The 26188-nt window shown below is 44.8% G+C and overlaps 1 protein-coding gene and 1 pseudogene across 2 annotated transcripts in view; both read left to right on the top strand.

The window, feature by feature from the left end:
- SASH1 (SAM and SH3 domain containing 1) overlaps positions 1-26188 on the top strand; it is a 185967-nt gene that overhangs the window by 98268 nt on the left and 61511 nt on the right. The window contains exons 5-7 of one of the 2 annotated variants that reach the window (XM_060029820.1): positions 14534-14574; positions 16315-16401; positions 19189-19301. In XM_060029820.1, the coding sequence (XP_059885803.1) occupies positions 14534-14574; positions 16315-16401; positions 19189-19301 (241 nt within the window). Of the gene's footprint in view, positions 1-14533; positions 14575-16314; positions 16402-19188; positions 19314-26188 lie in introns of both variants that reach the window. The other variant, XM_060029819.1, reaches the window with a different exon arrangement.
- On the top strand, positions 20467-22836 carry LOC132436862 (lanosterol 14-alpha demethylase-like; annotated as a pseudogene).

Here is a 26188-nt window from a genome sequence, read left to right as displayed (position 1 = left end):
TCGCCGTCCTCTGACACCCCGAAGAAGACAAGACACAGTGATAGGATACCCTGTGTGCACAGTGCCGAGGGACTGGAGGAGGAGGGACCGCCCACCCCTGCAGGGAGGGGCGGGGCCGAGAGCCACATAAATTCCCCGTCAGTCAGGGTTCTGTTGGAGAAGCAGACCTTAGGATCACGTCGTGATAGCATTTTGACCTCACGTGTCTGTGGAGGCTGCTCCCTCTTTGTCCGGTGATGTGGCCTGAAGTCCGCAGGACTGGCACTTGGGGCAGAAATGATGTGGGAAAGTGAGGAAAGAGGACAGATTGCCGCCTGCAAGGGTGGACTGAAACCCAGTCATCTTCACTACCGCCCAGCAAGCTCCAATGTCAGGAACCTGCAGGAGGGGCTGGCGTCCTTCCCCGGGAGGGAAACAAGCCACAGGCCCAGGATCGGAGACCCCGAGGAGGAGACTGGGCAGGAATGCGAGCACTGCAGCCCAGCTGCTGCCCTGCCACTCGGTGACCCAGGGGACACGTGACGACATGTGTTGGCCTCAGCAGGGCCTCGTGCCCTGCACTGACCCTGAAGCCCAGAAAGAAAACAGCTACCACGCCGCTTCTGCTTTGCGCACCTCACGTGAAACATCTCACGTGGCCCACGCTGACCCAGTTGGGGGAGGGGATCAGGGAAACGTAGTCCAGCTGAGCTAAGGTGATGGACTGCAGACCCACCACAGCTCCCCGAGTCAAGGCTCAACCCCGCCCCGACCTTCTCTAAAAGCTTTGTCCAAATAAAACCTCACAGTCAGGATAACGCTTGAAGCATATCGGCTGCTTGTTTTAGCTTAGTGTATTCTGTATTCTCTTCTGAAAACCTCGCGGGCAGTACTGCTTTCCATATTTTGGAGGTGGTGGAGTAGAAGGATACAAGGAGGGGGTGGAGAAGGAAGGATGGGGAACGCGTTTCTCATTTTCTACCGGGTTACAGCAGTGGTTCCAAGCACATCCGCGAGGCACAGTCAGCTGGAGAGCTTGTTGAAGACAGACCCTCGGGCCCCGCCCAGGCCCAATGAATTGGATTCTCCAAACGTGGAACTCTGGAGCCTGTAACAAGTTTCTCAGGAGGTTCTCAAGCAGCAGCTTGGCTTTACAAACTCTGCCAAAACCTGTTTCTCGTCAGTTGGATTGAAGCTTTGTGCTTCTTCTCCACACCTCAGTCACCAGTGGATCCCGGGGCCGCTCAGATGACACTGGTGGACGTCAGTTATCATCATGGTGTCCCTGGCAGTGCTGCCTGGTGTCCGAATCATCTCTAGCAGGTGCTCGTGCGTCACTTCAGATAAAGCCACAGAATCAGAAGGAGGAAGGATGTGAAGCAATCTGAGAGCAAAGTGAGACCAGCCAGCAGAACTACAAAGTTCAGGGAGGAGTCGGCAGCCCCTTAATGGCTTTGAATGTGGAGGGCACGAGGATGTGACAAAGGAGATGTGTGGGGATCTAAAAATGAGATCTGAATGGTGGCGGGTGTTAACTAGACTTACTGTGGTGATGATTGCACAATATATACAAATATATCACTGTGTCGTACGCCTGAAACTAATATAAGGTTATACGTCAATTGTACCTCAATTAAAAAAATGAGATCTGAGAAGATAGGAAAGCTTGAGTTCCCATTTTCATAGTATTTATAACATCCAAAAGTTTTTCATCAGCTGTGTCTTGAAGGAATTAAAAGTGAAAAAAAAACAAAAGAGGGCTTCCCTGGTGGCGCAGTGGTTGAGAGTCCGCCTGCCGATGCAGGGCACACGGGTTCGTGCCGCGGAGCGGCTGGGCCCGTGAGCCATGGCCGCGGAGCCTGCGCGTCCGGAGCCTGTGCTCTGCAACGGGAGAGGCCACAACAGTGAGAGGCCCGCGTACTGCAAAAAAAAAAAAAAAAGAAAGAAAGACTGTGTCAGTGGTTACTGTGGAAAGGACCTGATCCTTTGTGCTGCCAGCCAGGAGACATAGGGCTGGCAGGTGGCTCCCACACCCCTGTCCTAGAAGGTGGTTGGTCCCTGTTCCTCCAGCACGTGATCAGGCGGCCAGGAAGGGCCCGGCATGCCCGCGGCTCTTCCAGCTTTGGCCTTCGGAGGCAGCTTCACTGACTCCCCTGCTCCCTTCCCAACAGCTGACAGAAGAAAGGCTGGCAGCAGCCCTGGACGCCGCATCCCTCCCCAGGTTCCTCTGTGTCCAGATGGCACAGCGGCCAGTGTGGCCGGCGTGGCTTGGGTGATGGTGAATGGGAGCCACTGTTTGTTTCCACTGAGAAAGTTCTGACCCGCTTCCGGAGCCATCGCCATGGAAACAGACTGAAGAGGTCATTGAAAGGAGCCTCTTTTCCTCCTGTCTCCGCATCCTGAGGCTCTGGCGCATAGGGGCCAGCTCTTTGCAGCCTGGCGTTCCCTGCTGGTCCATGCAAATTTGAGAAGAATACCAAAGGGCAGTTTTCCTTACTGTGCCAGCGTCTGCTGGGATAAATTACCCCATATGCACCCTGTACCAGGCAGAGTGGTACAGGGGCCATTGCCACACCCGTTCCTGAGCTGGGGCCTGCGTCACGCATACTGATAACCAAACGGCCTCCCAGAGGAGCAGGCAGGTGCTTCCATGTTGATCCAGCCAGCCTCAAATCTCAGCCACGTTTCCTTGCAGAAAAGCCTTTCTTGGACCACATATTTATTACACATATGCAGTAAATTTTAAAGGGGAAATAACTAGAAGGAAGGAATAATTGTGCTCTATTTACGGAATAAACAGCAGCCATTAAACATGTAAACAAAGCTACTTACAGGTTTTTTTGTTCTCATTTTATAAAAACTAGCTTTTGTGGTGAAAATAATGTGATAAAATCCTGTTTTGTTTTATTTTGGTTTTGACAGTAATTTAGTAATTCTGAAGATAATAAAAACCTAAATAAAATATAAAATTTGGGACTTCCCTGGTGGCACAGTGGTTAAGAATCCGCCTGCCAATGCAGGGGACACGGGTTCGAGCCCTGGTCCGGGAAGATCCCACATGCCACGGAGCAACTAAGCCCGTGCGCCACAACTACTGAGCCTGTGCTCTAGAGCCTGTGAGCCACAACTACGGAAGCCCATGTGCCACAACTGCTGAAGCCTGCTAGAGCCCGTGCTCCGCAGCAAGAGAAGCCACTGCCATGAGAAGCCCGCTCACCTCAATGAAGAGTGGCCCCTGCCCGCCACAATTAGAGAAAAGCCTGCGCCCAGCAATGAAGACCCAACGCAACCAAAAAAAAAAAAATTAAAGTTCGCATCGAGGTCGTTAAAGGAAGGCATTGGTTTTTACTGTTTACACCAAAACGAGAATGAACAGAAGTTCAAGACCTCTTTTTTTTTTTTAATGCTTTAATTTGTATGCCTGTTGAGGAAACATTGCAAGTCAGAGCTTGACCTGGGGCTACAGCCTCCTGCGGCCAAGTCACTAGCTTAAATTGCACTGTCAGTGTCAGTAAATGCACATCGTTTTGGCTTCGGGCTCACAGTATCGTGAATCTGGTTTTTAGAGGGAAGGACATTGCATTGGATGTCAGAAGAGCTGAGTTTAAGCCCCAGCTCCGTGACTTAGGGACAAGTCACTTCCATGAGTACTCCAGGCCTCAGTCTCTCCAGCTATGTAATGGGGCTAGTTCTTTTCAGGGTCTCTGTGAGCCTGAAATCTGATGCGATATATATGAATGTGCTTGATGAACCCAGACCAATGCTTTATAGAAGTTTGTCATTTTTACTTCTTAACAACCGAATCTGCAGTGTTGGGGCACAGGGGGGCATATTTTTTCATATAGCAAGGAGTCTGGAGGTAGGTCTTCCAAGGAATTATTTCCTCTACTCCCGTTTCCTTAGTATGTGACTTTCTTCCTTATAATAAAATGACAACTGCTGGGGCATTCTGCCCATGTTTCAGGCAGGACCAAGGGAGAGGGCAAAGGGCAAAAGATGTGTGAAGACTGAGTCGTTTCTTCTCACCGTGAAAACACTAGCTTTCCCAGAAACACCCTGCTGTAAAGTTCCAGTTATGTCTTCTTGGGCAACCCAGACACCTGGCCTCCACATGCTGCAAGGGAGTGTGGGTGGGTGAGTAATTTAACAGGGCACACTGCCACCCAAGCAAAATCAACGTTCTCCCAGTAAGAATGAAGACGAGAATGGATATTGAACGGAAGTCAACTGGCCTTGCCAGTGATGAGCACTCACTCAACCGTTCGTATCTCGCAGTGCGTCAGTATAATCTACCGAATTATCTTGTATGCTCCTGAAGGTATGGACCGTGCTGTGTGCATCTCCTTCATCCAGCTGTGCAGGGCTTCATTATCTGTACCAAACATGAAACACTGAGCAAGAAATCATCCTTGGTTGTTTTTCTAAGAGACTGATTAGTTATTGATGCCTTTTTATATGAACTTTCATAAAAAGATAATATTACATACCCTCCACTGTGTCACGTGGATATTCTGAAGATAAGTTACTAAATCTGAAGGACTTGGGAAGGCATTTATAACTTCTCGGAGCTGAGATAGTTGCCGGTACTTTCCACAGTGCCATGAGCACCACAGCTGGCATCCACAGCCAGGTTTTAGACAGGTTAGACCCAGCAGGCCACAGATGAAGAATATGGCCCAGATGGAGAAGAGAAGACGCGCTGAGAGGCTTTGGAAACCTTGGAGGATGACCATCTGGGATCCCAGGTTGGACCTGCCCTGCCCCCAGCACCCATCTGTGGGCATGCTGAGCTCTGCACTTCTGCACTTCGTATAGTCTTAGCGGGAGTGAAGTAGTGGCAGTGACACCACTAGGCCATGGGCCCCCATTGTGGAGAGATGGCTTTCGGCTGCTTTTAAGACAAGAAACTCAAACTTCTGACAGTGTCCCGCATCGTTAACTTTTGGCACAAATTACCAATTGGTGAATGAAAGGACACACGTCTCCTTCAATGCACCTTTGTGAAGGATTTGCAGACTCAACAGGGGTGGAGCCCTGCTCTTGGCCTGGAGAGCTTGTTGGTCACCTCCGAGGTGCCAGAGAGCCAACCCCTTCCATGTTGAGAAACTCAGTGCATTCTAGAGAAGGACTATGAGAGACTTGACCCCATAAGGAGAGCTGGGTGAGAGCAGAGGCCGGCAGTCGTGATCGCTGGCTTCTTGGTGGTGGCGCTTATCACGTGCAGGCATGTTCTAAACACCATGCAAGTCACAGTTCACTGAAACCTCTAGAAAACCCATATGATCAGTAATAATATTGTCCCCATCTTGCACAGGCTGAAACTGGGATTCAGTGGGACCAAGTGGCTGGTCCAGAGTTGCTAGTTAGTAAATGGTAGAGCTGTCTTTGAACACTGGCAACTGGACTCCAGAACCCACCTCATGAGCCGTTGTGCTGGGCTGCTTCCTGGGTCGTGGCCTCAGAGAAACATTAGAGATAATGTCATTCATGTCTAGATGCCAGTGAGCTGCCCATGCATCTCTATGTTGACATCATGTCCAATCATTCGTGTATTTTTTTTCATTTTAAGAAAAACACGGACTGCTTTCGTAAAGTGCAGTTGAGAAGTGGAAGAGGAATCACTATGTCCATTCTAACTACGTGAGGACAGTTAGTGTTAAAAAAAAAAAAAAGGCATGCTTTGCAGCAGAAGAGATCTTGTTCAAATACCTAGAACTTCCACGTCCCTAATGTAATTAGCAGAGGATTGAGGGATAATAAAAGTGATTGTTGTTGGAAGGCAAGCTGCACACCCAGTCTTTCTATTTTTCTGGATAAGACGCTCCTCTTGAGACATCTTATATGGAAGGAATAGGCTCACCTAAACTGATTCTGATGGCACGTTTTTTTTGTTTTGTTTCTTCTGCGGTACGCGGGCCTCTCACTGTTGTGGCCTCTCCCATTGCGGAGCACAGGCTCCAGACGCGCAGGCTCAGCGGCCATGGCTCACGGGCGCAGCCGCTCCATGGCATGTGGGATCTTCCCGGACCGGGGCACGAACCCGTGTCCCCTGCATCGGCAGGCGGACTCCCAACCACTGCACCACCAGGGAAGCCCAGGATGGCAGTTTTAAAACCAAAGATATTATAAAGCAGAGGGTAGAATAAGAAAAATTTGAAGAGGCCAAAACTCATGGCTAGAAATTTCAAACTTTTCAAATGTTCTTTTAGCACTTTCCAAGTGTGAGAATTTGATTTGTGTGATAAGAGACCCTCATGAAATTGGAATTAAAGATTAGGTGGTATTCTCTTTTGGGGTGGGCGGGGCCTGTACTGCACAGCTTGTGGGATCTTGGTTCCCCAACCCGGGATCGAACCTGCGTCCCCTGCAGTGGAAGCGAGGCGCCCTAACCGCTGGATTGCCAGGGAATTCCCTGGTATTCTTGCTTTGGGACAATATCCACTCTTAAACCTGGAAACCCTGCCATTTCTTTTGGAAAGTTAATATTACATGATTGATGGGCCCCAATTATTTCCCATGATATGTATCCATATGGAAATCTACTCAACATAAATGAAGAATTATTTAGTATACACTGTGTTGAACACAGTCATCTAAATTGGTACAGTTCTTACTGCTTAAGGAAGTCAGTAGGATATAAGCAAATATTAATTATACTATGCTGAAAAAATGGATAAAGTGTGTTGGAATCTTGTTCAATTGTTGTGATTTCTTTTTATTTTTTGGAAAATATGAAATTAAAAAAATTTTTTTATTGGAGTATAGTTGATTTACAATGCTGTGTTAGATGGTTTTTGTGTCTTTTTTTTTTAAATTCCGAGAAAAACATGAATTGCTTGTATGAAGTGAGATTGAGAAGAGGACGAGAAATCACTACATCCGTCCAAATTTTTTGAGGCAAGTTAATGTAAGAAAAATAAGAAAGAGGAACCTTGGGGATTCAGAAACTGCTGGAGTCTAGGATAGGGGCTGAGTAGCGGCAGCGCTCAGTGGGATGAGGGTGGTGTAATCCTGCCCAAAGACCAAGCATGTTCGTGCGTTTGAGGCAGCTCTGGGGAGTAGTTACAAGAGGTCACATTTACTGGGACCTCACCAAGTGCCAGGCACTGCCCTAAGCCCTTTATATTCACTGTCTCCTGTAATTCTCCTAACAACCCACCAAGGGAGGTACAGTTTTTACACCACAGTTTTACTGCACATAAAAAGGGAAAATACGGCTTAGGTTTGCGGCAGTGCCGTCACGGGTGGGCCTGACTCCTGAGCGTGTGAGCACTGAGCCTGTGCAGTGTCGGCCACGGCCTTGGATTTGGTTTCTGTCTTGATCACTTAGGAAGGTGACCTTGCAACAAAAAGCCAGAAAGTACAGGCCAGGAATAGACTGTGAAACGAAAGAAAAAGCCCGTGTGGAGAGTGTGTTCACCAGGGTGACAGCATGTCGCCAGCGTTGTCATCGGTACTGAATATTCAGGGAGTTCTAACAATAAAACAGCCGCTTGGCAAGAGAGTTACCTTCCATCCCGGCCAGTAAATTGGCAAGCTAATTTCCATTGTGTGTATGAAATATAATGGTTATTGGCTGGGAAGGGCCCCATCAAGGGTAAAGCAAGAGATAACGGAGGGCACGGAATTTAAGGAGGCACTCGCTCCCTGCAACCCCCCAACCCCACGAGTGAGCGCCCAGCACTGGGGACCCTCCATGTCGGATGCCTTATCCCAGCCCTTACCCCATGGCTGGGGGAAGGGTGACCCTTAAATTTTCATGGCAGACAGTGGATAGTGTGAGCTGAATTTTGTTTCATGTTTATTCCTATTAAATAGAGAAGAAATGCTCCTATATGAAAAATATCTTTGCTACCCAAAGGATAATAAGAAATGTCAAATTAAGGAATTACCTATTTTACACAAAATGATTTGTCACTAAATATGAAAAATATAAATGTGAGTAGTTTGTTATATTTAGGTAAAGGTATAAAGCAAAAGAAGGGAATTCCCTGGCAGTCCAGTGGTTAGGACTTAGTGCTTTCACTGCTGGGGACCAGGTTCGATTCCCGGGTCAGGGAAGTAAGATCTCACAAACCACGTGGTACGGCCAAAACGAGAAAAAAAAAAAAAAAAGAATAAAGCAAAAGAGAATATTAACTACTAAAAAGACCCTCAACCCATTTACCTTCTTCTCCCTCCCCCGTGCACGTATAATTCAATAACACAGATGCCTCAGTCCTTTTTCTGCATCTTGAGGAAAATTGCTGCTGGCTTTGGGGACTGCCTTGGCAGGCCAGGGGATGATGCAGTCAAAGACCCAGACACAGCAAAAGCTCTGATTCAAAATCCAGCAGGAAATAAACTAATAATGTATGTTAGTGTATTTCCGGAGACTGACGATAAAGGAACCTTTAAAACCTCTTAAGTATACATTTTCCAGTAACATGTAACATATGGTCCTTTCTTAGAAATGAGGTTAGAACAGTTTTTCTTTTGTTTTTTGTTTGGTTATAATGAAGTTTCTGGACAGTCCATCGGAACAAAAACACAAAGTCTATTTTAGGAATTCCTTTATGCGTGGGCATTTGTTGTACCTTTCTGGTGTGTCAGCCTAAGTATGTAACAGCGAGATAGAGCTGTCTCTGCCTGGAGGTACCTTAGGCGATTTATCTGTAACTAGAAGAAGAAAAATGGGTTTGAGCCAAATGATGTGGCTTCCTTTCCTTCGACAAGCAGACAAGAGGACCATGCAGTAGTAACACAACCGAATCCTGAAAAGTGTTTTTGAAATACTTAGGTCTTATAAACCCATTGGCCATGTTCACATTTGGGGTTGAAAACATGCTCTCTCCTCACAAATCCTTCTGAGTGTCATGCCAGGAACTTACCCAAGAACCAGGGTAGTGTATCATGTGATGTGATTTTCTTTCATGTAAATGAGAAGCAATATGTCCAGTGAAGTGGGTGAAGCTTTGGCTTCAGACCCACAGTTAAGTCTCTGACCACCTCTGTGTCCTTAGGCAAGGTGGACTCCTATATACAAACGTGAAGAATTTCGTTTTGACCTTTGTTAGTTTCCTCTTTCATTCTGGTCTTATGTGGATCTCTGCTGTGAAGCAATAGATTCAATGGAAAAATAGAGCAACCTAGAATTTACCCTGTATGGCGTCTGAGGCAGCAGTATCATCTGTGTTAAATTGATTTTAGTATTATTCTAGCCAGAAAGGTAAAAGTGTACTTCCCTGGTTTTCCTTCACTCCACTGGCCCCTCCCCAGAAGTGCCATTGCCTGTTTCCCCTTCTTTTCCATAAAAATTGAATTGCCCTTGAGCTCAGCCTCAGCTTCTGTTCAGTTTCAGTTGGTCTCCTGGCTTTAAATATCCAAGTGACTTCCAAATTCTTAACTCCAGTCCTCAATGAGTCCCCTGAACTTAGACTCACATATCCAACTATCTCACTACTATCTCTGCAGGGATGTTCAACAAACACCTCAAACTGAACGTGGCCAAAGTAGACCTCTTACTTCCTCCTTTCTTTCCCTACCAGTCTTCCCCAGTGGAGGGAGTGGATGTCATGCCAGCTTATCATTGAGGTATCTGCTCACCTGTCACCTCTTCAGAGAGGGCTTCTCTGTCCATCCTTTCTAGAATTCTCCCTACTTCTTGATCTGCACCCCCATCCTAGCTGCAAGGGAACGGGGATCTTACCCATCTTTTATTTACTGCTATGATCTCAGTGCCGCAGGGATGCCAGACTCAGAGTGAGAGCTTGATAAATATTTATTGAATGAAAGAAGCAATGAATAAATGAATGAGTGAAAATGAAGGAAGGAAGCAATTTAACAAAGAATTTGCTAAAGACTGGAGTGTAGGATGAAAAGAATTGGTTCAGTTCTGGGGATGCTGTCCCTTAAATTGAATTTTTTTTTTTTTTTTTTTTTTTTTGCGGTACACGGGCCTCTCACTGTTGTGGCCTCTCCCGTTGTGGAGCACAGGCTCGGGACGCGCAGGCTCAGCAGCCATGGCTCACGGGCCCAGCCGCTCCGCGGCATGTGGGATCTTCCCAGACCAGGGCACGAACCCCTGTCCCCTGCATCAGCAGGTGGACTCTCAACCACTGTGCCACCAAGGAAGCCCTTAAATTGATTTTTTGATCTAATTCATGTATTCCTTATAATTTTCTGAAATGAATTTGACCTTCAGGGAGGACTAGAGTAGTTTTAGGGGTCTTGAGGAAAGTTTACACTTACGCAGTTTTGGGGTCTAATAGTAGTAGTTATTGATGAAAAGGTACTAAGATTGAGTTCAGAGACTTTAAATGCAAAACTATTAAATGCTTTAATAGATTCTCAAAGTGCAACTGAATATTGATTATTGCTTCCCAGTCGTTGAAATCTGCATGGAAATCCCCATCCTTTTTACCCTGTTAACAGTGAAAGTGATGGCTAGAAATAGGCTGCCATTTTCGTCTGCAGTATCTGGCTGGAAGGATGTATTACGAGGAGGCCTCTTTGTTTTGTTTTTATAAATTTATTTATTTTACTTATTTATTTTTGGCTGCATTGGGTCTTCAGTGCTGCGTGCGGGCTTTCTCTAGTTGCGGCGAACGGGGGCTACTCTTCGTTATGGTGCGTGGCCTCTAGACGTGCAGGCTTCAGTAGTTGTGGCTCGTGGGCTCTAGAGCACAGGCTCAGTAGTTGCGGCACACGGGCTTAGTGGCTCTGCGGCATGTGGGATCTTCCCGGACCAGGGCTTGAACCCAAGTCCCATGCATTGGCAGGCGGATTCTCAACCACGGCGCCACGAGGGAAGCCTGAGGAGGCCTCTTTAGAGCTGACTTCTGAGCATTAATTTCTTCCACCAGGAGTTAAGTAAATGACCCCTTCCACCTGCTGCCATCCGAATTTGGAATTTGGTGACACCATTGATTTTTGTTCCTGCTGGATGAATTTTATAATCAGTCTCAAGGAGAAAGGAGATGGCATTTTGTATTGTTGCTCTGCCAGCTGTTGGCAGGGAAAATTCACTGCATCCAAATTAAACTTGATATGGCATCATTTTACCCCCTTTGTAAATTGATGAGTTGGGCCTCGTGCTTCTGAAACATTGGCTTGCTATCTTTGACCAGTATCTAGATTGTGAACTGGTGAAATTTTAAATACAAAATCCCCACTGGCTACCATAAGCAAGTTGAATAACGAAGCTACAGTGCCATCTGCTGGCATTCTGGGGGAAATGCAAATGATGACTAGGAGAAGCACCTCTTACGTAACAAATAGATTAAAATATGCAAACCCAAGGGTAAATATTCAAAACACATGATAATTTGAAGAAGGTAGATAAAAATAATGAAAAAGTTGTAAGCCATCTTTTTATAGAGGAAAATACAATTATATTTTGTGGTAACTATGTAATAGTGAGAACATAACTTTTCTGTAGTATGAATTTTGGAGTGTTTTTACAGTATTAGATATTCCCATTGGGCGGAACAAGTGAAAAATGGGTTGAAAACTTAGAAATGAGCCTTTGGATTTTTGAAGAATCGTACTGAGACAGGCAATTTTATATACACTTCATGCAGATAGGGAGAGTCCGGTGTATTTTGGAAAGACAGCCGGTCTAGCGATCCCTCAGTACAGCTCCTTGCTGGTCTGTAACCAATCAGGGAAACGTGCACCACTTCTGTAATTTCTGGAGACCATGGTTTTCTGCAAAATTGGGATTGGATTAAACAATGGGCAGAATTCCTTACAACTCGATGAAGTTATTATTCTAAATCAACAAAGGACTGAAGAAAAGTACTATTTCTTTAGACCATTTTCCCTTGAAAATATTTCTTTTAGAAAAAGTGAAAGACATATACATATTTTTAGTTTATTACACAGGTAAGTAGTTTATCAAGAGCTAGGGATAGTTGATATAGTTGGTTGTAAGCGGTTAGGTCCTTAGTGTGAGTATAAAAATAAATGTGCCACTTCCTTTGCCATCAGAGGGCATCTACAGAAAGCTTGGTGGTGGCGCTGGTAGATCATGGCCAGTTGAAGTAGGGTGGGCTGAGGCGTATTACCATGACTTTGAGCTACAAATGCAACAGAGTAAAATTTAAAAAACAAAATTTAAGTATTCAAACCTTAGCATAAATATTATTTTCGAAGGATTTCCTGCCTTAATCCCCAGTCAACTAGCCAACTCTACTCAGCTGTCTGCTGGTATTTGCCTTGCTCCTACTTCTGTGGCCTTGAGCACCTTCCTGGCTTGTGTTTTGGTTCCTTCTCTCTCTTTTTTTTTTTTTTTTTTTTTGCGGTACGCGGGCCTCTCACCGTTGTGGCCTCTCCCAGCGGCCATGGCTCACGGACCCAGCCGCTCCGCGGCATGTGGGATATTCCCAGACCGGGGCGCGAACCGGCGTCCCCTGAATCAGCAGGCGGACTCTCAACCACTGCGCCACCAGGGAAGCCCTTTGTTCCTTCTCTTCATCCTCCTCCTCCTTCCTGGCCCTCTCCCCTCCCCCACCTCATGTCCCCTCCCCCCTCCCCCCTCCTCCCTCCCCCCTCCTCCTTCTGCTGTTACTTCTCCTTTGCCGGTACTTTGTTCATGTTTTGTCACCCTCCCTCCATTGTACATCCCACTTCTTCATGATTGTCCATGTACCTTACAATAGCATCAACACGTTTTTTCCGAACGAAGGAAACTGAAATAGCTATTTCATAGAAGCCTTTCAAGTAAGTATATGTTTAGGGATTTTCTTTTTTTGTGTGTGGATTGTAGGGAGGAGAGTATATCCTAGAAGCTAAATGTGGCAAAATGTGCCGACGAGGTAGACTTTCCCTACGTTTTCTGCGCGGGCAGCGTGGTAGAAAGGGCAAGAAACTAGGCCTCAAGTCTAGCTCTTCAGCATCCGAGTCCTTTCCCCAGTTTTCTGTTCTTTGCTCTTACTCTGTCCCCTCATGGACAGTAGAGGTCTGTCAGGCTTTGGTGCTAGTCAGAAACAATTCTCTTCTCGCAGACGTGGGGTCTGAAGGTGCTTACAGGGCTCAAGTCTTCAGACGGCAGCCGGCAGTCAGCCAGCGTCGATGCAGCTGTTCCAAAGAGAGATGGCTTATCATAGGTGACTCTGCATGAGAGGAAGCCCCCTGCCCCTCTCCTGTCACCTTAAGTTCTAGAGGTCCTTTTTATCCGCCAGGTAGGCAGAAAATCACTGCTAAGTGATGGGATGTTCTGCTTCTCTTTCTGATTGTTTCAGTGGAAACTCTGGCCTCCCATGCTTTCTCAAACTAAAGAGTGTCTCGCCAGATGCCACCTCCACCCTCCATCCGGGTGGATGTACGAGCAGTGAAGGTTCAGGTGTAAACCCCCTGAGCGTCCCTGCTTCTGTTCCGATGCAGGTTCCTTCTTCCTGGTTTTCCTGGTCAGCAAGCTCAGGGACGCTGAACTTGCTCTCTCGGCTCTGGACCCACCTAGAGGAAGATTAATGCTCCGCCTCTGCTCTTTCCCCACCTTTTTTTTTTTCTTCTTGCGGTACGCGGGTCTCTCACTATCGTGGCCTCTCCCGTTGCGGAGCACAGGCTCCGGACGCGCAGGCTCAGTGGCCATGGCTCACGGACCCAGCCGCTCCGCGGCACGTGGGATCTTCCCGGACCGGGGCACGAACCCGTGTCCCCTGCATCGGCAGGCGGACTCTCAACCACTGCGCCACCAGGGAAGCCCTGCTCTTCCCCTTTTGAGAGAACCAATTTTCACTTTCTTTGGTTTCCCTGCCTTCTTCCTTTACGTTGCTATCTATGTATATTCTGGAGAAAGGCTTGGTCGCCTGCGTTTGGGGCTGGGCTTACTTTTCAGGTTATTTGAGTTCATCTGTATCCACAGTCACCCACTGGCAGCTAGGGTCGGGGAGGGTGTGGGCCGAATCTGATGCCCAGACATGTGTTAATGAACTTGAACACATTTTTAGAAATACTGAATTATTTGCCATCCTTAAAAATGTGGAGCTCTTGTAAAAGAAATGCAGACTTCTGACTTCTCTTTGAAATTGGAAGATCTAGAGAAACACGTAGTGCACTTGCCAGGTGGCAGCAAGGGACCAGAGGAGCTGCATCCTAGCTGCCCCCCTCCTTGGGGGCATCCAATCTCCTGTTGCTCGATGTCCACAAACCCCTGCATCCCCCTTGTTCGTCCTCCAGGTGACCACTTGACTCATCTGCCAGGTCTATATTCTTATTTTTATTTACCTTCTCTTTCCCACTTACATGAGAGACTTCTCAGTGGCAGTAACTTGACATGTAAGTAATGATTCACAGAAATGGAAGGCGCTTCAGCCATCAGCCAGTGAAGTCCATTCCCTTCATTTCATACAGGTCTTGCCCTGGCGTGAGCCTTTAATTAGTGTTGACAAATGGCCCTCAGCCGCTTTCTAGAAAGGCAGCAGATGGCTGGGGAAGGCCATTGATAAACATTCTCTAGAAATTTCCCTGGCTCTCCTCAGTTGATGGATGCTGGGTACCACTAGTTAGGAGGGTTTTCAGTCCTCACATGAAGGTAAGCTCCCTGGTAATCACACTTGTTTTTCTTTTGTAGGAATCCTCTTCATAAGTCACACTCGGAAGACAGCTCTGTAGGTCAGTACCACTTTTCTTGGTTTAACCATTTTTAATTAATTATTTTCTTTTAATACTTGGCGGAACACATAAGTGTGTGAACATACAAAAACCACAAAGAATCCTTCCACCCAGAAATAAACATTGTTAAGATCTTGATGTGTAGCTTTCCTCTCTTTTTCTGAATTTGTGTGGGTTTCAAAAAAGCATAATATGACTCGTATTGTACAATTGAATGTATCCTGAGCATGTTCCTGCATGACTGAGTATTTTTTACAGTAAAATTCTTAAGTCTGCGTAATATTCTGTCTTATTGGATGTGCCATAATTGAATCAACCAGTCTCTGCTCTGCTGGGCATGGAAGTTGTTGGCAGTTGTTTCTCTATCACAGAGAAATGATGCTACCACTGAAAATCCTTGAGCCTATCCCTGATCATGTCCTTAGGATAAATCCTTCTGTTTGGAACTTTTGAATGAAAGATTATGCACAATTAAGGTGTTATAAAATCCACTCTTGATTTTGTAACATTTCTTCTGTTTGGGTCTAAGAAGGCCTGGCAGAGTCATCATGATTAGGTGCATAAGTGCTCAAATCAAGCTTTGATTTGGATTTGAATCATGACTACCAACTTTACTAGTTATGACCTTGGGCAAGTCACTTGCCTCTCTAAGCCTCGGTTTTCTCATCCACAAATGGAAACAAGGATACATCATACGTTCATTGTGAGTGACTATTAAATGAGATATGCCATTAGATACAAAGTGCCTGGATATGCTAAGTGTGGGATAAATGTTAGCTCTTAAGCTGCACCTCCATTTCAGAAACATTAAAATGGGAGAAGGGGAGAGTATAGCTTACAAGAAATACATTCTATTCCCAGATTGCTTGTGAAAAAGATTCAAGTAGTGATAATCCTACTTCACTTTGACCTTTTCATGGTAATATTTGCTGTTGTGTTTAACCCAGAGGCAGCAGGCACCTTCCACATTCTGGTACAGAGGCAGCCTCAGGCTAGTGGACTCCAGTTTCCTTCTCAGAGTCTTGGGGATTGTCAGAACGTAACGAGGGCATCCCACTTTGACAAATAACGCCCTTAGCCTGGGAGCCCCTTGCGCGGGCTTTCCACGGGTCTGTTTTGTGCCACACTGCCTGGCACCGCCCGTCTAGACTGCGGAAACCAACAGCGCATCACTCCGCTGGACCCTGTTTCCAGTGGCCGTGGAGCAACCAGACACCGAACGGTGACGAAGCCGCAGCTTTGGGTGTGCCCCGTCCACGAGAGCAGATAGGGCTGCTGCTTCTTCATTTTTTTTTTTTTTCGCGGTACGCGGGCCTCTCACTGTTGTGGCCTCTCCCGTTGTGGAGCACAGGCTCCGGCTGCGCAGGCTCAGCGGCCATGGCTCACGGGCCCAGCCGCTCCGCGGCATGTGGGATCTTCCCGGACTGGGGCACGAACCTGTGTCCCCTGCATCGGCAGGCGGACTCTCCACCACTGTGCCACCAGGGAAGCCCTTGCCTGCTCTTTTGATGTTTCTTTATTTCTCATCTTAACCCTACTGTACCATTTCTTGCTCTTAGGAAATTTGCATTTCTTTTAAACAACTTTATAGGCATTTCTAAGTCTTTTCACAAACTGAAAGAGAAAAATTGTCTTTTCGTGAAATCAAAGTATTCTTACAAGCTTTGAGTTGTAAGGAAGAGACTACTTTTGTTATTAATGAATTTATTGCTTGTGCCTTTTTTTTTTCTTTTTTTAAAGGAAAAGGAGATTGGAAGAAGAAAAATAAGTATTTCTGGCAGAACTTCCGAAAGAATCAGAAAGGAATAATGAGACAGACTTCAAAAGGTACTGTAACACAGCTAGCAGACAGTAGGTCCTTCTAGCTCTAAAATGTTAAGAAGCCTGGGCTGCTAATCTAAATGGATGCTGTAAGTTAGAATAAGTCATTGCATGTGCCCATACGCCGTGCAGCCTTTCTGACATTCCTATCATTACTTTCAGACTTCATCCCAGTGGGTTGTTTTTTTTTCTTTTTTTAAATCAAAGAAATCAAAATGGAAAGAGTTCGCAGTCCTTTCTTTTATAGATGTGACAGCAAAGACCAAATCTTTCCTTTTCTCAATCACATCAACCTCAGGGAGATCTTTACTGGCCAAGATGGACCCTAAAAAGGTCCAGAAAGTCTTAGCATTTGTGAGTTTTGGACCCTCCCCCCTGCCCTGCCGCTTGGGGCCTTTGCAATCATCTGAACTGCTGATGCTTTTCTGTGTCAGGGACAGTTATGGGGTTGTTACCCTTGGAAACTCTGTCTAATGGGCTGACATCATGGGAATTTGCCCGGGCTGCTTTGTGAAGGCAGTCCTGCCTCCTCTTAGCTGTGTCTTTTGTTGTTGTTTATATAGTAAGTAAATATGTCATCCCTTTGAGGCCCAGTTGTATAATTTATGTTTCTCCAGTATTCAGACAGGGAGGGGAAACAAAGCTACTTCCAGATTCCAGTCTGGCTGGATAAGGTTATCATTAGATGAACATTTTTAGTTGCTCACCACTGACACGACTTATTTTCTTTTACAAAATCTTGGTGTCCTAGCCTGTGCAGAATGCTTCTCCAGTTATTCCTACACACGGAAATGAGGAACATGGACACAGCGTGTGTCAGTGGCACACCTGGGTTCCTTGGCAGCCGTCAGTGGGCTTATTTAAGTTGTGCTGCTGTGAGAGAGTTATTCTTAAGCATTCCCAGTTTTTCATTTTGAGACACACCCAGCATCACTTACGATTCAAAGTAAACCTTGGATTCTAACAAAGTCTTATTTAGAAAGAAAGAAAAGGCGAAAGAGAGAGAAGGGGATGGAGGGAGGAAGCCAACAGTTTACCGGCTCAACGTTCATTTCTTTTTAAACCCAGGCAACTCTCTCCACCACTCGCCTCCACCACTGGAGGCGAGGCAGATAGTAAAATGCATCAAAGCTGCAGGCTCTCCCCTCCCCTGGCTCACACCATTACTCTTCCCGCACAAGGGGCTGAGTGGCAAAGGGCACTTGAGTGGTGTTCTGGGCTGATTGATTACAAAAAGGAAGTGAGATAAGGAAACACAGGGGAACATAAATTCCAAGGTAGGTCCTGAGAAATGGGTTCCCACAAGTCTGCAGCCAGACTCATTCAGTCCATCCGTCTGTACCACGGGCAAATGAAGCTAGAGCTGAGCATCCTGGTGGCACTGATTCCTGTAAGGTGTGGATGGGAACAACAGGGTGGAGAAGGATGGAGGGTGAGAACTCTGGCTGCTCATGACGGCCCACCTTCACCGACACACTCTCCCCACACGCTGATCAAAGGCACGTACGCTGACGTGGCTCACCTACGTGAGACGTGATGGCCGTTTCGCTTTTCAAGAAAACACTTTCAAAGGATCCTAACTGAGGGATTCTCTTTCCCTCTGCAGTTCTGCCTGCCTTCAGTTTTTTTGTGTTTTTTTTTTTTTTTGCGGTACGCGGGCCTCTCACTGTTGTGGCCTCTCCCGTTGCGGAGCACAGGCTCCGGACGCGCAGGCTCAGCGACCATGGCTCACGGACCCAGCCGCTCCGCAGCATGTGGGATCTTTCCGGACCGGGGCACGAACCCGTGTCCCCTGCATCGGCAGGCGGGCTCTCAACCACTGTGCCACCAGGGAAGACCCCTGCCTTCAGTTTTGAGCTAGAAGTTGAGTTCCCCTCACGGTTTGGAAACATTTATGAGAGTGATACTTTCAGATACATGCATAGATAGTACCTTCCTTCTAATGATCTCCAGATGTTTCACACCTGAGATTATATTTATTTACACGTGTCCCCTGAGGAACAGCAGTCAGATAGATTAGTAGGGATCTAGGCTTCCACCAGGATGAAGGTTTTGTCCTACAGCAGACGCTGTGACCTTCAAGTTCTCTGCTGTGAAAGAGGGTTTCCTCTCCCTCCTCTGCAAAAACATCTTGTTCGTGTTTGAAATGGAAGGACGCAGAGAACCTTCAGCCGAAGGAGCCTTGGAGTGCTCGTTCGCTCTAGCCGGGTCTTTTTTTTTTTTTTTTTTTTTTTTCCTGCAGTACGCGGGCCTCTCACTGTTGTGGCCTCTCTCGTTGCGGAGCACAGGCTCTGGACACGCAGGCTTAGCGGCCATGGCTCACGGGCCCAGCCGCTCCGCGGCATGTGGGATCCTCCCGGACCGGGGCACGAACCCGCGTCCCCTGCATCGGCAGGCAGACTCCCACCCACTGCGCCACCAGGGAAGCCCTCTAGCCGGGTCTTTAAATTAGTTCTCTGCCTCACCTGTCACTCCAGACGCCCTGTCAGCCTTTTTCCAAAACTCCTCCACTAGACCCTCCATCACAAAAGCTCTGATCATTTTGAAGGATTTGTTTCCATGGTAACATCCATTTGTTCTTGAAGCTTTTTTCCAAGCGAGATAGGCGCACTGGCTTCCTACAAAGCGGCCCATTCCTGGTCCTGTGGCTCCATCAGTAACAGCGCTAGACAGTGCGCCTGAGTTACGTCCTTCTCTAGTCCTAGATGACAAGCCTTCAAGACTGGCATCCTGTTTTATCTTTTTTATTTTCTTCTTCACCTGTTCCTATTGTTTTTCTTCTTCGATCTCCAGGAGAAGATGTGGGTTATGTTGCCAGCGAGATAACGATGAGCGACGAGGAACGGATTCAGCTGATGATGATGGTCAAGGAAAAGATGATCAGCATCGAAGAAGCGCTTGCTAGGGTAAGAGTGCAGGTGTGTGGTTTTCATTTGTGAGCACTTGACCTCCTGACATTGACATATGTTGGGGGATTGCTACAGACTGAATGCCTCCACCCCAACCCCCCGCCCCTCCCCGCCAATTCATATATTAAATCCTAATGCCCAAGTCATGTTATTTGGAGGTGAGGCCCTTGGGAAGTGATTAGGTCATGAGGGTGGAGCACTTATGAAGGGGGTGAGTGACCATGTACAAGAGGCCCCAGTGAGCTCCTTAACCCTCCTCCGCTGCGTGAGGACACATGCTGTCTGTGAACCAGGAAGTGGGTCCTCACCAGACACTAGATCTGCCAGCACCTTGATCTTGGACTTCCCAGCCTCCAGAACTGTGAGAAATTTCTGTTGTTCATAAGCCACCCGGTCTATAGTGGTTGGTTATAGCAGCTCAAACAGACTAGAACAGGGACATCAAAGGGTATGGGAATATACTGATAAGATTGATAATGATAAATTACTAAATAACCACCAAAGAAAAAGTAAATGCAACCATTATAAGCATTAGTTCTGTAAGACGCCTTCAACAAACTAAACTTTGACTAACCTAAAAGTCAGGCTTTATGTGTAAACCTTAAACTTTTGCTTACTTTCATTTCTGAGTAGATATTACAGTTTATTGTGTCATATTTTTTTGCTCTGAGTTAAATTAAGCACTGAAAGAAGCCTAATTAACCTTTAGGACACCGGAGTAGTGTTTGTGATAGCAAGATAGCAATTCTTAAGAGATCTCCTGCTTTGTTGTCGCCCAACCAACTGGCTGATTAATTCTTGGATTCTGACTTTGAATACTTGGTTCGGGATGGTGTAGACAAGTCATAAATTAGGCAGGTTTAGAACTTTCAAGTCACTAAGGAATCATTGAATGAGTTATGACTTTAACATTAAGCAGAATCTTGAAGGTCTGAAACCTTGAAACAGTGCCAGACATACTTTAGTTTAGTATACCTGACTCTAAACCTCAATAGTTAAAAAAAAAAGTTTGATTTGTTGCTGAGACAATGCTGGAAAAAAAAAAGTGCTTGAGGGGAGTGGGAGGTGGGACCTGTAGTAGGAGACCTGAGGACCAAGGCCTCCACCAGATGCCCATCTGCCAGCTTCTCTCGCTCTGTTGGTTCGGAGGAGCAGAGGTGATCTTGCCTCCAGCGTCTCTGGGGGACTGAAGCAGTGCCTGGTGACCACCTATGCCTGCCCTTCACCCTCAGTCTGGTCTCCCTGCTCCACCGTGCCTTCGGCCACCCCGTCCAGCTGCCAGCTAGGGCAAAAAATCCACCAGACGTCTCTCCAGTGCCATTCCTTGAGCATGCCATAGCGCTTGAAAAAAGTCCAGCTGAATTCCTAGAAAATGCATGTGAGAAACACGGACCTGTATTAATTTTACCATGGTAGGCAAGATGTTTACTGACGTTCTGGTGAGTCATGCTGCTGCATTGCTGTTTATAATTGTAAATTTGCAGATCTAAATGCAGAAGATGTCTGCAGGCATCTGACACCATCTGTGTTTGGAAAGGGAGTTGCATAGGATGTATCTAACCCAGTTTTCCTGGGGCAGAAGAAAATGTTAAAAATGTCCTTAACATAGTCAACTTCAGGTAGCACGTTTCTATAATCAAAAAAGAAACAAAGGAATACTTTCAAAGTTGGGGAGAAACCAATTTGTTTGATGCTCTTTCTGAGCTGATAATTTTAACAGCTAGCCATTGTTTACATGGAAAGGAAATCAGAAGTCAACTCTATGAAAAGGTGGCACAGCTGTATGCAGGTTGGATGGAGGTTTTAGCCATGGAGTCTGTCTGTTGCCAGGCTGGCTGCCTTTGCCTAATTTTAGGATGGAGCTCATCAAGACATCAATGATATTTCCTATAAGGCAATCCAGAAACACAGAAAGAAAAAATTGATGACGTTCTCCAAACTTTATTAGATTCTGCACACAAAGGTGGGCGTCCTTTGACAGATGATGAAGTAACAGGGAAGCTTGTTGGTCTGCTCTTGGCAGGGCAACATACATCCTTGGCTACCAGTGTCTGGATGGGCTTCCTTTTAGCCAGAGACAAAACACTTGAAGAAAAATGAAGGATCTCCCTCCTTTAACTTATGATCAGCTCAAGTATCTAAAATTTATTTGATTGCTATATAAAAGAAACATTAAGAGTTAGACCTTCTGTAATGACCATGATAAGAATGGTCCTTCAGGGCATCAGGCATGTGTTTCTCCCACTGTCAGTCAGAGTCTAAAAAGACCCATAGGTATTTAATGCTTTCATGTTACTAAAGAATTATTATAATGTTTCAGGTGGCTGTCTAATTCTGTTTTATAAGACATTCTACAAGAGGTTAAAACATTTGCATTTTGAAATTTCTATGTGTTTTTACATTCAGCGTAGCTAAGGAGGAACTTGGAAAATAATGTTAATTAGCTACTCCACTGCACTTTTTGTATTTGAATTTTCTAAAGTTATGCCCCTTCAACAGTTTATTTACATAAACTAGCTAGTAAATATTTGTGGTGTTCAGGGCACTGACTTGCACAGCCCTTGGGGCACATGGAACACAATTCAGAGTTCGTTAGACACTAGTGTACTTTGATATATATTTCAAAGATTCAAACATTTTTTTTTTTTTTACCATAAGTTCACATGCTGCCATTTAGACACAATTAACGTACTGTGATCATTTTACCGTTGTTCAGATGACGTTGCATAGCCTACTGCTCTTCTTTTACGGTGTGAGAAATTCAGTTCTGAAGACTGTGTGTGCAAGATGTTGATGTGGTCCCTGTAAGAAATACTAGGGTTGGTCTTGATTTACCAAGAAGATGTAATATTTTCTTTTTCTTTGACTTGTTAGGAATACAATAACTTCTGTCCTGATGTGTTCCACGTCGTATTTTTGCAACATTAATGAATTTAAATGAATTAATTAGAAAGTTTGGGGGGAAAAAAAAAGACCCATATAGAATGTCTAGACCTTAATCCTGATAGGACGACCAGCATCAGGAGAGAAGTTTGCCTATGTGTCATTTGGAGCTGAGTGTATCCCCCAGTGCGTCGTCGTATTTGGGAAAATCTTGCCTATGTTCAAATGAATACAGTTTGGTCCACTGTGCTTTGTTTATATGAATTTGATCTCACTGCTGAGTATTTTCCCCCTGTGAAGTATACAGCTATGATTCACATTCCTGAAAACCCAGTTGTCAATACAAAGATGAAAATGGCTGCAAAGAAGCAATATGGGAAACACCATTGTCAGCTGCAAAAGCATTTGAAGAGAATGAAGTTTACAAGATAACTCTGTGTACACACTGTGTAATTTAAAAAGACAGCAGCTTAACTTATGATTTTTATATTTTATTAACTGAATAGTTCCATCAAATCTAATGGCATTTCAAACATTTTCTAATGGTTTTGTGATGGTTACTTACTCTGTATGCTTTAAGGAGTCCAGCACATTGGTTAAAAAAATCGTTTAGGGGGATCTAGAGTATTAGCGTATTCTAGACAACACCATTTACAGGTGCTAATTTTAAGACTGTTCATAGCTCTTGGTGAGTAAGTTCAGGGTATTCAAGTGTTGGACTAGTTCTGCAAGGTATAGAAAGCCCATGAGACACTTGGAAGCTACAGGTTATTAACTTATCTGGGTAATTTATGTGGTGTATGTGAGATTGGGAGGGTAAGGAATAAAGTCACTTTTAAAGCTTTGCGTAAAGGAGAGCAGTATTGTTTTGGTATGATGGCGCTCAGCCATGATGGAGCTATGTTGTTGAAAAATATGTCCTTTGACGTTTTAACTGGAAGCAGTGTCTAAGGAAATTGAGAGAGATTTATGACCATGATTTAATAATCACGTTCCCTAAAAAATAATGTATCAATATTGATACTAAACACTTGCTCATGTAATTTGATCTAATTACTAAATATTGTGTATTTATCCACCTGATAAATATGTGTTAGGTTCCACAAGGTCATATCTGTGTGGAAGTCCGAAATAAAGTCCTTGTGGGATTTGATGTTTGTCACGGACTTGACCGATGTTTTGGGCATGGAGAACTTTTCTTAATGCCAGCTGTCTTACGTCAGGTTCCCTAGAAGCAGAGCCTGAGATGTGGATTCTTGTGCACATGATTTATTGAAGAAAAGCTTTCAGAAGAAACCTGTAAGTGAGAGAGGGAAGCAGGAGAGGCAGAGGAAGAAGCTGGATAGAGATGTGATTTCAGGAGAAGTCTAGTCTCCGCCTCAGCCTGATCCCACAGGGAGGGGTGGGGAGCTCTGGAAGGTGAATTGCACTGTAGAGTTTGTCCTGCCAGAGAAGAAGAGGCTGAAAGCTGATTGGGGAGGAGCGAACAGCCTTCTAGGCATCTGTGGGGAGACAACGCCTGTCAACCACGGGTAATTCTCCTGAGAAGGGTATATAGATGTGAGTCCATATCTACAGTAATTGGGAAATCAGAGAACAGTCTTTTAAAGGGAGTCTGGGCATCTGTTATACCAGAGCACAAGATTATGAGCTGAGAACCTATATAAATTATTTCCTCGTAGCAGGTATTGTGCATCAATCATAGGAATGTGGACAGCTAGAGAGGCTCATGGAGAGAGTCCATAGGGGAGCAACAAAGTGATTGAGGGTTTTTTTAAATAGGTCTCTTGGGCTGGAATCGGAAAGAATTTATCTCAGAAAAGAACTTATTCACTGTCTTCAAGTATGTGAAGGGTTATTAGACAGTACATCTTGAGGACGTACTGCACAGTGTTTTGTTTTCATCTCTACTGAGGAGAGCATGAAAGAAAATGAATGAAAATCGCAGCTGGAGGGGATTTAGATTAAATATAATAGAAATGTTCTCTATAATAAGTGCTCTTAGAAATGGAAACATTTTAGAATCTCTCTCCATAAAGGTCTTTAAGATAGAATAAGCATTAACCTACTACAGATGGTCATTCCTCTAAGAATCACGTCATAGACTTCCAGTGTGAGAAAACTATGAGACTAGGGAAAATAAGATATGAAGGTAGACAGATGGACAGGCAGACCGACACCCACACCCACACTTTAAAATGTCATTATTTTAAAACTTCCAGAATCAAACAAAAACTCTATAAATTTGCTTTAAAAATACACAAGTTTCTCAAATGAACATCGTCAGTTGTCTTTGGGAGCAGAGTGGAATACAAAAATGTGATTCTGTAAACAATAACCAGGTTCTTTTCATTGTAAAATGCACTTTAAAAAATTGTTAGAGATCCTGGTTTTCTTTTTTTTTAATTAGGAAATTAAAAAACAAGGTAAATTTGGGTAGAGCACAAATCTGAATCTTTATCAGAAGAAGCACATGGGGAATTCCCTGGCAGTCCAGTGGTTAGGACCCCGCGCTCTCCCTGCTGAGGGCCCGGGTTCAATCCCTGGTCGGGGAACTAAGATCCCACAAGCTGTGCAGCCAATAAATAAATAAATGAATTTTTTTTTAAAAAGAAGAAGAAACACGTATACTCTTAGGCACCAACGTCAATGATGGAAATGGACGGATAACAAAAGAAAAATATTAAGTCTGTTTATGATTAACTAGTGAGGAATTTGTTTTGTTTTCCTAAAGATGAAGATTTTATTTATTTAGAAAGTAGAGCAGAGACCCTGAGAAAACAAATGATAACACCCTTTTTCAGAGGCAGCTATTTCGATCATACAGGAAGAATAATGCACTTCAGAAACCAATATATCTGGAAAGGAAGAGCATTCTAATATGTCACTTAAATGTATTAGAGAGATTAGAACAATATTAATCCCCCTAATATACTAGAAAGATTAAAATAATATTAAGCACCTGCATAGCAAAAGTTCAAATACCTGGAGTTGATGTGAACTTTGGGCTCTCTTTTATCTGAAACCACAAGGGTGATAATAATACCGTCATAAAAAGTCTGTTGCATGGGTATAGTATACTAAGAGCTCTGCTGCATTATCTTACTTTATTCTGGTAATAGTCCTGTGATATAGTTTATTGTCATCCCGTTTTCCAGGTGAAGGAACTGAGGCACAGAGAGGTTAAGTAATTTGCCCAAGGGCTTCCAGCTATTTGGGAGCCCTTACCTGTTAATCAATACTGTCTGCCTCCCCCTCGTCCATTTCCTGTCACAAGTATGCACAGAAAAGAACTTCATAGTAGAACTAATGCTTTGGAAAGTTGCTTTTTCCTAGAGGACTGGCATTGCCACGTCCACACGGCTCCAGTGGAAAAGGACAGTCCTGGCACCATCTCCTGGGCTGTCAGGTCAGATTGTATCTGCTTTTTGGTGTCTTGATTCATGGAACATGATTTGATCGATGTCTTAACTTCATATCTAAAAAACTGTTTTATCACAGAATTTTAATGCTGGGACAACTTATTTGTATTACACACAGAGTTAAATTTTTACGTATTTTATGAAAACACACCTGGAAGTTCTCACATTGGCCATTCGGAAAGATCTTTCATCTAATTCTGCTAGGTTAAATTTGTTGATTTTCTATAATATTTCATTTTGTCCTTCTGTGTTTTTCAAAAAGTAGAAACCTAGTTTTTAAGCCCAAACTTTAAATGTCTCTGAACATATTCTAGGTATCTGCTATTTTCCTCTCATCCGTAGGATCCCCAATAAATCCCATAACACTTGTTAGGTGATAACATTGAACTGGTAACACGAGGCAGTCTAAGCAAAACAAGCAAGCGATTGTTAAGTCAGTTCCGGGCTTCCACCTCTGTTTTACTAAAGTGTCCTTAGTCTACATATTTTGTCTTCCACAAAGAGAGGTAACCCAAAGGTCAAGCTACAGACAGTTTCTGTTATTGAACTTATAATTGAACTGAGAAAGGTGTTTTGATG

This window comes from Delphinus delphis, chromosome 14 (assembly GCF_949987515.2).
Source record: "Delphinus delphis chromosome 14, mDelDel1.2, whole genome shotgun sequence".
Lineage (NCBI taxonomy): Eukaryota > Metazoa > Chordata > Mammalia > Artiodactyla > Delphinidae > Delphinus > Delphinus delphis.
This window is presented reverse-complemented; position numbering and strand designations above follow the sequence as displayed.